The sequence below is a fragment of the Microtus pennsylvanicus genome, chromosome 15, assembly GCF_037038515.1.
Source record: "Microtus pennsylvanicus isolate mMicPen1 chromosome 15, mMicPen1.hap1, whole genome shotgun sequence".
Lineage (NCBI taxonomy): Eukaryota > Metazoa > Chordata > Mammalia > Rodentia > Cricetidae > Microtus > Microtus pennsylvanicus.
The window spans coordinates 22,352,352-22,365,265 of record NC_134593.1 but is presented as its reverse complement, the minus strand read 5'-3'; the positions used below and the strand labels follow the sequence as shown (position 1 = coordinate 22,365,265).

General features: G+C 49.0%; 1 protein-coding gene across 1 annotated transcript in view; it reads right to left on the bottom strand.

The window, feature by feature from the left end:
* Positions 1 to 12,914, bottom strand: part of Fam124a (family with sequence similarity 124 member A) — a 51,600-nt gene that overhangs the window by 19,146 nt on the left and 19,540 nt on the right. The window contains exon 3 of the mRNA XM_075949524.1: positions 5,073 to 5,806. Within this exon, the coding sequence (XP_075805639.1) occupies positions 5,073 to 5,806 (734 nt within the window). The remainder of the gene's footprint in view (positions 1 to 5,072; positions 5,807 to 12,914) is intronic.

Here is a 12,914-nt window from a genome sequence, read left to right as displayed (position 1 = left end):
GTGGACTTTGAGGTCGAGACCCTTACTTCCCTTTCTGTTCATTCTCTGCTTTCTGACTGCGGAGGCAATGTCACCAGCCACTTCTTGATTTTGTCACCCCACCATGGCGGACTGTATCCCCTTGAACTGTAAGAATAAACCCTTCCTCCTCTACAAGTCACTTCTTGGCAGCACTCTGCCACAACCGTGACAAAAGCAGCCCATACACTGAGGGGACACCTAGAGCCACGAGATTGCAGCTCCAAGATATGAGGAGCTCCAGGTCTACAGGAGACCTTGTCTTACAATTCTCCAGCCTCTTCTCTGCAGGTCAGAGCCGTTCCCTCCGCTCAAAGTGGGACACTTTTCCCTCTTTGCTGGAAAATGCAGCTGCTGCCTCAGCCCAAGGTTTACATGTGGGGTTTTCAGCCACCAGAAAGGAGAGTAACTTTTCTTTCCAATTTTTAGTTCCAAATGTCTATACGATGCCAGGCCCACAGGTATCCGGAACACACCAGCTACAGCCAGGGAAGCCTGACTGGGTCAGCCCAACATGGTAGGTACATCCGTTACAGCCAAGGAGGCTGGATTAGATCAGCCTAACACAGCACAGAAGTTATAGTCAAATAGGCTGGGCTGGGTCAGCCTAACATGGTACAACAGCTATAGCCAGGGATGTCAGACTGGGTCCGTTCAACACTATAGGTTAGCTACAGCCAAGGAGGCTGGACTGAGTCAACCCAAAATAATATATCAACTATAGCTGTGAATGGTAGAGGGGTTTTCAGCCAAGGTCTGTTGAGGAGAAGATATCTCGGCAAAACATAGAACTGCCCAGCCCCTGCCACAAAAGGGGCGGCCTCACCTTTTTCAATCCCCTCCGTAGAAGCAGTTTCTTATAAACAGCTAAGTTCTATTTCTGTTACACGAACACCACCCATTCAGAGAAGGAGAACGCTGAAGCTATCTTGTTTACATGGAATTTATATAACAAGAAACGCGTGCAACTTCACACTTAGAAAGTCACAGGGAATAAACAGCAGCTCACGATGACTAAATGCAGCCTGGCCGTGAAGCTCCAGGTATTTTCTTTGCTTTTCAGGGAATTCTTCTCCTTTGTAGCAGTCTAAGCAGTTACAGATCGACTCAGCTTCCACAACAAAGATGGTTTCAGCTAAGCAATAAATACACTAGGTTCAGACACAAAGGACCTACATTTAGGAATTTTCAAAAGACTGTATTTTGTATAATAAATATATACTATGCACAGACAGAAAAGTGAAAAGGGCGTTTCATGGTGAAGGATGGTTATATGTGTTTCCCAAGTTTTTGGCATATGTCAGCAGGAAATCTTGGTGTACACAAGGATAGTTCTTGCTTGACTAACGTTAACTGAGAACTTTTAGACTCTGATGGATCAATAACCACTGCTTTTATGAATAGATTCAACCTCATAATGGAACTTTTAGAAGATAAGTAGAATCTCCAGTACCTCTTAACATATTCTATAATTTTTTATTATATTTCCTTCTTTTTGTTTGTTTTCTGCCTCCACTCCTAGAAGATAATTTTACCAAGGAAGGGACTTCTGGTTGGCTGCATTCAGAGATCACAGTGCCTGGCACGCAGAAGGTGGTCTATGAATTGTCTGAATGACCAATTAGTTAAAGTTAGGCATGATCTAATTTCCTCATGATTATATCCTAAAGATTCCAGGTGAGTGTGTTTCGAGCAATGCTGGGAAGGTCAGGTATAGTGTGGATGGTGTGGCTGGATTAGTACTCCAGGAGCGAGTGTCTAGTCAACGCGCAGGCTGAACGAAATTGACTCAAGAGCCACTGTGCCCATGATCGCATCTCTCAGGGAAGGCAGTCTCAGGACTCTGCCTCGAAGCTCATTTGGACATGCAGCAACTCTTGGTGGCAGGATGTCTTGCTTTTTAAATCTTAGAAACATTCATTCTTGTTTGTACGAGAATATGTTTGCACATGGATAGGAGCACGGGCGTGAAGATGCCCTCAGAAGTCAGAGGTGTTGGACTCACAGGAGCTGGACTTACAAGTTGTTATGAACCACCCGGTGTGGATGCTATGAGCCAAACTGGTGGTCCTTCGTAGGAGCAGCAAGGCCTCGTAACCACTGAGCCACGCCAACATTCCTCTCTACTTCAGATTCTTCTGTATCTAGTTGCTATTACTCTTCTTGCTAAGTGTGTATGTTTATCGGCATCTTAAGTCTTTTTAAAACTGTGATATCTACTTATGAGCATACAGAAAGGAAGACACTGTGCCATTCTGAACCTTGTTTTGACTAGATATCTTCCCTTCTGGAGTAATATAGAGTTTCAGGGAGGGGCTGAGTTATTTACAGCAGAAACAAAACCCAAATATTCTCTTCTCCTCTAGAAGACTGGTAAGAGGAAGAGGCTCCTATACAGAGTCTGGATAAAATGGAGGGAAGAAGGAAAAAGTGACCTCAATCTGAACAAGGCAACTGAAAAACAATGCAGTCGAGACTTTCCATGGTGTATCCACAGAACAAACGTTTTATCTTAAAAAGTATATTTGAAGAGTTTTAGGGAACTGTAATGGCTAATTTTGATTGTCAACTTGATTGGATTAAGAAATGCCTGGAGGGGGGCTGGGGAGATGGCTCAGTGGTTAAGAGCATTGCCTGCTCTTCCAAACGTCCTGAGTTCGATTCCCAGCAACCACATGGTGGCTCACAACCATCTTGTAAAGAGGTCTGGCGCCCTCTTCTGGCCTTCAGGCATACAGACAGAATATTGTATACATAATAAATAAATAAATATTTAAAAAAAATGCCTGGAGGTGCCTGTGGAGGTGTCTGTGAGAACATTTCTAGAGAGAGTTGACCGACGAGGGAAGACTCACGCTGAATGTGGTGGCACCGTTGTCTGTGATGGGGTACCATGCTAAAGGAAAAGAGGACAAGGAGAAAGCCACCTGAGCAACGGCCTTCACTTCTTGGTGCTTTCTGATCTGCCGAGGTGTGTGCGGGCAGCCTTGTGCTCCTGAGGCCACAGCTTCAAGCTCCTTGCTACCAGGCCCTCCCTGACATAGTCCTCTCACACCGCGCGGGTCAAACGAGTCCTCCCTTAAGCTGCTCTGTCACACCAATGAGAAAAGTAACTAATGTAGGAATAGTTGGTGCCAACCGAGCAAACAAACAAACTGTGCACAAGAGGTATTTTCTTCAGTGCCCGTCCCCTTGTGGCCTGAATATCTTACTTCTGTTGAAGACTGAAATATCTATTTTTACTTCGGAAAGTAACTTATAGAGATGGACAGTGTGTACCTTGTTTTAGAGCGGGAGGCTGTTCTCTCCACCAAAACAGGTCAACAGCGACCATTCTCCAAAACTGGGAGGGGCTTCTGCCTGTGGTAGTAACATTCTGCTACTAACCCGACTTAGAGAGAACTTCTGCATTCCTAAGTCCCAAGGTAAGAATCTCTTCTCTTTCTCTTTCAGCAATCCCTCCTCTTCGAAGCCTGCACTGAGAAGATTTTATAGTCGCTGACCCATGTAGATCACCTTTGACATCTCCTTTCGGTGTTTCCTTTGAGCCAGAGCCCAGGCCGAGCTTTCTACGCTGTTCTTTCATTTATACTATTAGAAGGCTCCAGAGAGGACAATTCATGACTCTGGAGAGGAAGCGATCTCTTCAGCAGCCATCTCTCTTTTAGTACAAATACAATCCTTTGCGCTTGGTTAACTTTTACTAGTGCAACCGTCACACTTTGCACAACTGGCAGTCTCCAGACGCAGAACTGTTTTTCACGCATCTCAAGGCAGGTTAGAGAGCAAAGGTTAACTTGCAGTTACTCGATAACAGAGCCACATTCCTTGATTTCTTCAAAAGGAAGTCTGAAAATCAAGGAGTTCCTATAAATGACAGCCATCTCAAGGTGACCCCCTCCCTTGAGCAAGGTGCCCTGGATGTAGTTTGGGCCAGTTAAGATGTACCATTTCACCTCATTGTGTGTGTGTGTGTGTGTGTGTGTGTGTGTAGATCTGGTGCTTAAAGTCAGTCCAAATGATGAAACTTTACCTGTGATCCCAGCAGGCATAATTTATCTCCAGGGTCACGGAGTCCCCGAATGGCTACTGGTTCTTTCTCTTCAGGTAGTCAAACATGAAAAGTGGGACCATAGCAGCTGAGGCCTTACTGGTGATAAGGACAGAGGCAGAGTCTGGAGCATGGAAGGAAGCATTCTAACCCTGAGCTACATCTCCAACCCAAAGCAGTGCCACAAACAGAGCTCCCTTCTCCTGGGACTGACTGACCTGCCGACTCAGGAGGCCTGGCTTTGAAAGCTGTGGTCGGGTAAAGCCAGGGGTAGGGCATTCTTTAACTTCTGTGTTCAGTTTCGAGTTTTAGACTGTAACCGCTTGTCCCTGATGAGCGTGGGACACACCATGCTGGGGTGCCGGACAAAGGAAGCTTGTGAGGTAAGCAGTCTGGAAAAGTTGGCGTCAATACAGGCTCACTAAAAGGCACCCACGTGGTGGTGGGGGCTACATCAAAGGCATTGCCCACTCCTTCAAATGCTGACAAGGGGCCACGGTCCAACACTGATCTTAACAACCTCCCATGGTAGCAATTGTGTAAAGTCGAGGGTGGGGGCAGCAGAAAGAAATCTGAAATCTTCTCTATAGACTCAGAACAATTTTCAAACACCGGGACTTCTCGAGTAGGAAAACCTCCCCAGGTGTGAAAGATCGGATTTAGGGCTATCAGCAAGTTCCCCAGGTGAGAAGCCTGTGTGTTTCCACCTCAGAGAGCTGTGAGTGTCAGGAGGGCTCAACCTTGGGTGACACCTGGAAGAACTGCGCATGCGTCTACAGAGGCCCGGACTGCTGCAGGGATGCTAAAGAAACCGGAGGAAGAGATCTTTCCACCTCTGCTCTCCCTCAGAAGAGTATGGGATGCCCCATCCTGGTCTAGGATGGACAAGGCCCTTGCACTCTTCTTTGCCCTAACTCATGGCTCTGTAACATCTACATGGCTTTCTGGCACAACCCGCAGACAGACAGACAGACAGACGACAGATGTCAGACGACCTCTGTACCTGCAGAAGGATCTTGTTGCCATCGTGGTCCTCAGTCTGCCAGCGCCCCTCGCTGATGGGGCTGCAGGGGTTGGGAAGGAGGGGCACCAGCTGCCCAATGTCCTTCACTCGGAACTCCAGCACGGAGGAGTCGGTGGGCACCGGGTTCTGGTCGCGGGGCAGTCTTTTCAAGGAGAACTGGATGTCCACATCCAGGTTGGAGAAGATGGGGAAGATGCAGAAGTCCGCTTTCCGCTGGCTGGGGCTCCGACGTAGGATCAGCTCATAGAAGCGGAGGCTGTCTGCATAGCTATCGTGGCGGCAGTAGATGGTGAAGCGCACAATCTCCTTCCCATAGTGCACCGGCCGAATGGCCCATAGAGGGGTCCCGGGAGCCAGAGTGAAGAAGTCCTGGCTGCAGGGCAGGTAGGGTAGAAAGCGGCCGTGCACACGTTCTGTGTGGTGATGGCGCCAAGGCGGCTGTTGCAGCACCCGGTGCACCTGCAGGATCTGCTCCTCTCCATACTCTTCCTGCAGGAACAGCACCACGGCCAGCGCCGGCTGAGCACTCTTGGGGGACTTCCGTCTTCGCCTGCTTGTGCGCCGCTCAGACACTCGGAACAGGGGGAGGTCAGGGTGAACCCACGCCAAAACCTTGTCGATGGCCTCCTGCAGTGGCTGGGATGCCCCTGGATCTGCGATGATGTGGATGCTGACCAGAAAAGGGTCCTGTGTCTCCTCCACAGAAAGCTCACCTGGGAGCACACAGGAATGAATGAATGGGTGAGTGGGTGGGTGGGCAGACAGATGGACGGACAGACAGATGGATGGGTGGGAAGATGGATGGATAGGTGGGCCAATGGTTGAGTGGATGGATGGGTGGGTGGGTGGACAAATGGGCGTGTGAGTGGACGGATAGATAAATGGGTACATGAATGAATAGACAGATGGATGAGCAGATGGAGGTGTGGATGAGTGAGTGGCTGGATGGCTGAGTGTATGAAGTGATAATTATTCCATTAAAAAACAGTAATGATATATATTGCCTTAACAAGAAGAGAAGCAAAATTCCAACTGAATGGAATCCATGATCTTAGATTTTGGGATTCCCATGTTCAAGAGAGGAAAAAAAGGGCTGTTGCTTTATCTTGGACAGTGTCAGAAAAACCTTGGTTCCATCCAGCAGGGTGCATAGTTTCTTCTAGATGGGGGGTGTCAAGCCTCTTGACTCAGAAAGCCCTAGTGGGCCCACGAGCCCCTTACACATGTGCCTGTTGTCGCAGGGCTTTGACAATGTTGGATCACAGCTTGTCTGAGTTCGTCATCTCAACTCTGCTATCTGTCTTGAGAACAGCTGAGTTCGCTGTTCCCACTCTCTCACCCTCACATTATTCGGGCAGCTAACATCTGCTAGGGAGTTGGTAGGGAGACAAGGAGGACTCGAGGGGTTGAGAAGACTCTGAGCAAACAGAGCTCCCTTAGAGGCATGTGATCTACAACCCGTGTCACCTCAGGCTGTGGCCTTCTAAACAACCATACCCATGGGTGAGAATGAAATGCTTTAGAGGGGAAATGCAGATATAAATATGTAAATTCAATGTGATATGTGTCCCCGATGAATGAAATAGAATTGCATCTTGGGGTGGGAGTCAACAAGAAGTTAGGGCTACCTATAGAAAATACAACCACTGGAATCTTTCTGAACTTCTTTTTAAATATATATATATATATATATATATATATATATATATATATATATATATATTTTGTGTGTGAGGTGAAGTCTAGGGGACAGTCTGCTGCATGCTGGAGAGTCGGTTCTCCCGTTCTACTATATGGGTCCCAGGAATCATATGCTGTCCTATGAGTCTGGCACCGAGTGGGCAAAGAGCACCCAGTATGTGTGGGATGGGGCATTCGCTCTAGCCTGCAGCTAAGACATTCAGCACATGGCCCACTCTCACTGGAAGAACTGGAACTGTGCTGTTGGAGATACAGAAAGGACCATTCAGAGGTGAGCACAGCACCCTGGGGTTGTGGGTAGGAGCCAGGTAAAGAGGCAAGGCAGGTATGCTCAGGCAAAGCTACTTCGCTACACCCAGAATTCCACAGATCTTGAATGGGTCAATCACCCTTCCTGTGTCCTCAGGCAGATACCTCTGGGGTGGTTTGAAGAATGGCCCCCTAGTCTCATATGTTTGGATGCTTGGTTCCCAGTTGGTGGAACTGTTTGGGAAGGATTAGGAGGTGTGTCCTTGGGAGGAGGTGTGTCACTGGGGGTGAGTTTGAGGTTTCAAAGCTTAAGCCCAATCCCAGCATGTGAGCTTTCTCTCCCCGCTTCTTGTCCCCCTTCCTTGTGCTTGTGTCAGACGTAAGCTCTCAGCTACTGCTCCAGTGTCATGCCTGCCTGCTGGCTGCCATGCTTCTAACTATGACGATCATGATAATGAACCCTCTAGAACCAAGAGCCCCCCAATTAAATGCTTTCTTTTATAAGTTGCCTTGGTTATGGTGTTTTGTCATGGCAACAGGAAAGTAAGAAAGACAACCCCCAACTCCAAGGATGAGAGTTTTAACCTGGCAATATGTTGCACTGGGGTGAGGCAGTTTGCTGGCAAAAGTGGTGTGTGCCCAGTTCAGAAACCATTCCTGAGAAAGTGGCTTGGCCATCAGAATGGACCGTGTGCCTTGGCTTAAATGAGATGGATCCTAGATGAACGTGCTATGTGTGCTTTACCTGTGTGGGATTGCTCTCAGGTGAATCCAGACATCTCTTGACCAAGTGTGAGGGGGATGGAGTGGGGTAGGCAGATTTATCTGGAATCAGACGTGTCCTTACAATGTCACCCGGTGTGAGGCCCAGAGTAAGCAGTGGCCTATGCTGTCCAAGCAATGCAGTGGGGTTTTAGGATGTTTTCTAGGAGAAAACACTTCACGGAGTCTGGGAAGGGAACGGGGCAGGGTTACCCTAGCTGAGCCCAGGCTAGACCAGACAAAGACAGATGGTAGGGGAGATATGGCTCAGTCGGGGTTAGATTGCTGACCCGAGACACACGGGAAGTAACAAAAGGGTGAGGTGTCAGGACACGGCAGTTGTGTAGCAGTACTGAAGATGCAGGTGGAACTGGAAAGTGGAAGAAGAGGTATTTTGTCACAGGCTGCTTTGGAGGCATGAGGAGTAAGTAGCCTTGGAGGCCATAGCCACAGAGCAGTACATGCGAAGCAGAGAGTGGAGCGCTCTCATGTTTCTGGGATGCTTTGTGTAACTGAGAGGCAACTGAAGAGCAGGGCAGGCTCAAGAAGGGAGAGGACCAAGAGCGCCATGAAGCCACCTGGCCTGGCATGGCAGTTCCTTCCAGGAGGCTGTCCCGTGGTTAGTGGACTTAGATGCTGCTGCAGTGGTGGCTGAAGCTAAGGGCAGACCTGCCACTTTTAGACAGTGTCTGGCCCCTGCATGGTTATCTGATGTGTGTGTTTCCATTCAGAGCTGAATTATGAAGATCCATCGTGATGGCTCAGGGAGCACTCAGGGGGGTTTTCTGGCCCGTTTTCCTGCCTAACTGGCTCCCTCCGGTCCATTTCACATTAGCACAGCCCGGGCAGCCAGCAGCTGCAGTGGAAGCAGGGAGGATGCAGCCAGTCCCTTCCCCCAGCTGAAGCTCTTCGAAAGAGGGATCTTCAGCTCCCAAAATGTGCACTTCCCTCTCCCAGGGGGCCCGAAACTCCTAACTCTAGAGACTTATGACTTTTCTAATCACCGGTCTTCAACATGAATGGGCAAAGACAGAAAGATTTTGAACAAGACAATGATGAAGAAGTCTGGTCAAGGAATTACAGCCTGTTTCCATCAGGGAAACCAGAGTAGGTGGAGCAGAAGGGATATCGGGAAAAGAAGTTGTCTGAGAAGTGAGGTGTCCCCTTTAAGATCCAGACCCCTCACAGGGTTCACACACGTCCAAAGGCCCTGAGAGATGAGTGAACCTGTAGGTTCTCTTTTAAAGATCTGAGCACGCGCGAGCTCATTCAGTGCTGGTACAACCCTTGAAGTGGCTAAGATCATTGCCTCCATTTTAGACAGCAGGAAATCAAGGCACAGAAGCTGGTTAACCACTAAGAGCAGCAGAGACGGAGGCAGAACCCTCTCTCCAGGACAGGGGTCTGTGAGCCCCTGTACCCTCCTCTCTATTGCATTTCCTTCCCAGTAGGACAGTCAGCAGCCATTCCCACCCTCACCTCCATCTGGCTTTGCTGCCCTACCTTCCCCTCTCCCTCTCAGTGGCCCCTTCCCAGCCACCACCTTCCTGTCCCTGATAATCATTTGCATTTCTTTCCTCTGGCCCTGGATCTCCTAAGTACAAGCATTAAGAGAAGCCACCTCCCTCTTGGCTCCTGCTGAAGTTTTACATCTCAGCAAGGGCCTGGAGGCCAACACAGGCCACAGTGGGTGGTGCCTAGGAAATACTAACAGAGCAGAGAATTCAGGGAAGCTCGCAGGTGGGCAGGAGAGGCTGGGCATGAAGAAGCCAGAGGAGCAGGGGCTAAATTTCCCAAACACTCTAGAGTTGTCAGGGCCCTCGGCTTATGCAACCTCCACATAAAGGTTTCCCAGAGAGCAGGCACAAAGGCGGAAGCCCGCATGTGTGTTTACAGCTCTGCAAAGGGCAGGCTGCCCAGCCCGGGAGAATGAGCTGGGCTGAAAAGCACTGCACTCGGCCCCTGAGTGCTGGCAACCAGGATGCAGCGGAGCTCAAGCAGGTGGAAGACAAGGCCAGGGCCTGAATTGCACTTGAGCTGTCTGAGCGTGGAGTCAGGAGAAGCCGAAGCCCTGCCCCAGCCCAGCTCAGAAGAACACTGGGCGACATAAGCCTGCTTGCTGGTATTCACTGCGTGTGACCCCGGCGCAGCTCTAACCTGTCATTGGGCACCTAGGGTTACATGTGCCTCTCTATGGCGCTGATCAGGAAACCAAGTATTTGAGGTGAAGGAGAGAAACTGTGAACAATTAATTGTCATGGAAAGCCTCCAGACTTCCCTGGAGAAGCAGAGATGCAGCTGCGCCAGGATATACGCCGCCTTTATCGTATCTGTTGTTTGTCTTTTCCCAGGACCCCACAGGGCACCTGCTTCATCAGGGCGGAACGCAGCAGAAGCAACACCACAAGGACTGCCTCAGATAGCGTGAGAGGCTCGAAGCTGCCACAGGGACAGGCCTGGCTTCCAACTAGCCCAAGTCTCCAAAGAGGGGAAGGAGGGCTCCTCTTGGGGTTACAGAATCAGCTCCAGTGGTGGTAAGGAGAGCAGGGTTAAGGCCAAGCCTTCTACGAGAAAGGAAATGTAGCCAACCCAAGCTTTCTATACGGCCCCCAACATTCTTCTGTCTTGTAGATGCCCCCAGTTTTTTTGGCTAACAAAACTCAAGAGAAAAAAATAGACAATAACAAACATTTATTAAGGGCTTATTATTCGTCAACAACTGTCCTAAAACCTTATCTGTGTGATCTCATTTCATCTTGGAAACAAAATGCCAGAGGTGTATCTTTCCTACTCGGTGGCTGAAATGATGAGTTGCTCCAGGTCCTTTGGCTAGAGAAGGGCAGGGGCCACCAGCCACTATGCTGTCACCTCATAAACTCTGTCTTTGTCCCAAGCCTTAGTTTCCCTGGCTGGAGGAGCTCTAGACCTGCTCCCCAGCGTCTTTAGTTACTCTGAGTGCACGATCCTGTTACGAACCAGCTGACCACTTCACGTTGTATTTTTGTGCTATGGAGGAGAGGGCAGGGGACCATGGCCTTGCTGCTTGTCGAGGGACTTTGGGATGCTAGACGGCCACTTGGCTGTCTCTGTGTTTCCTGCACAGGGACCCTCACCACCTCACTCTCCAAACCAGGGCCACACGCTAAGCTTTGTCTGCACGAGCTCCCAACATCTGGTTGCTGCGGCATTAGACCATCTTTCAGGACAGATGAGAAGTCTCCGTAGCACCTACTTCCTGGTAGTGGGTCTGTCTAGCTGAATGCTAAGATCTAACCTTCCAAAGTGACCCTCTTAACTAATCTTAGCATATGACAAAACTCAGACCTGCTTTCCTGGATGTTTGAACGACAGTTGATCTCACTGTTACAGCATTCTCGGCTGGTCACTGACAAGTGGCAATTCGTTTATGTAGTCAAGGAATGCTTACTGAGCAGCTACTATGTGCTAGGTACTATATAATAGAGAGTAAGATAGGTATTGCCGTCAGTGAGCCTATACTCATGGGGGGACAGGGGAAATATACAATAAATAATGACATACGCAGTGACAGCTACTTTACTTCGCAAACACGAGTTCTATGTCCACATAGGAAGAGGTAACCAAGGCAGCAGCCAGAACCAGGTGCTGTCAGCTGAACAAACCACCCAGTACCCTTCCAGTGCCAAAATGTCCACCACCGAGCTCGGGACTCTGAGTTAGAGCACCTCCAGCTGTCTTAGGAAACTCGCAGGAGGGTGAGTGAATCTGTTGGCCTCTCTAAAGCCTCACTTGGGTGACGAAGGGCTCCAGGAATCGATGTGACTGCCATGTTAACTAGATACATAGAACCCAGTAGTAGAAAACGTGGGTCAGATCTGCAATAAACTCAGCCAGGGCACAGAATTGATGCTGAATTAACAACCGGCCAGAAGGCAGGAGGGACAGTTCCCAATGACAAGGAACACAAAATCCACAGAGGGCCACCCTCTTCCACTAAGCAGCATCGGAAAGGGGTACAAATTCCTTCCTGGGAGAGCCATTCCTCCAGAACACAATGGCTAACCCGCTTTCTTTGCTTCTAGCCTGTTTTGAAGAGACAATTATTTGCATCTCTGAACTCATCAGAAAATCGTGAGCAATTCCCTCAAGTGTCCAAGATTTAGGATAAAATCTCAGACTTCCTCAGTTTTTGGTGATTTTATAATCTCAATATTAAATTGGCAGGGAAGTGACTGGGTAATTCCTAGCTGCATTCATAGCTAAAGTAATATGGCTCCTCCCTTCATCTCAGGCCTTACAACGTCCTGCAGTTCAGGATGGAGCAGAGGCTGCAGTGGCTGAGCTGAGACCTCCACTTTCTCTTGGCGGAAAACAACAAGGACTCTGTGTTTCCTGGGCCCTTTGAAGCTTTTGTAAGGAAGATGCTTTGGCTACAGCTGCAGTCTCTTGGGCTCTCTCAGTTTTCACTGCGCAGAGATGACATCAGGGACCTGGACTTCTACACGCTGAGCTCTTCTAAAAGTAGGACATTACTGGGAAGAGGAAAGAACACAGCCAGTGAGGTGGACAACACGGCACGTTTCTCCACTTGGAAGCAGGATTTCTATTTTACCTTCGACGTATATAGCCAAGCCTCATCCGGGCTGCATTCTGAAACATCCCACAGGATGGGGAGAAGAGCAAAGGCAACCACCAAACAGTGAGAAAAGACACTTGAGGTGGACGCAGCCTGACACAGATGCTGAGAGGGCCTTTAATCAGTCTGAGGAGATACAAACACAACCAGAGACAAACGTTCTAGAGGATGTGCATCTAATCAGTGCAATGGTTTTCAAAGAGTCTGAGCAGGAGCACATCACTAGGCAGAGGACATCAGTGTGCCAGCACCCAGCTTTCTCAGGTTCCTTCCCCAAAGATGGCGCCCCTCCCAAAAAAGCAGGAAGCAGTCTTGAGAATCTGCAGCTCCAAATCCTTTAATTTGTGATGCCTAACCTCCCGCCTTTTTATTATAAAAAAAGAGATGGAAATGTAATGGTCTGTCCTTCTCTTTAAGTAACCAGCCACACCCACCCCCTCCCCCATCCTCTGAGGCAAGCTGATCTTCAGCTTCCAGCCTAAGTTTCTTCCTTT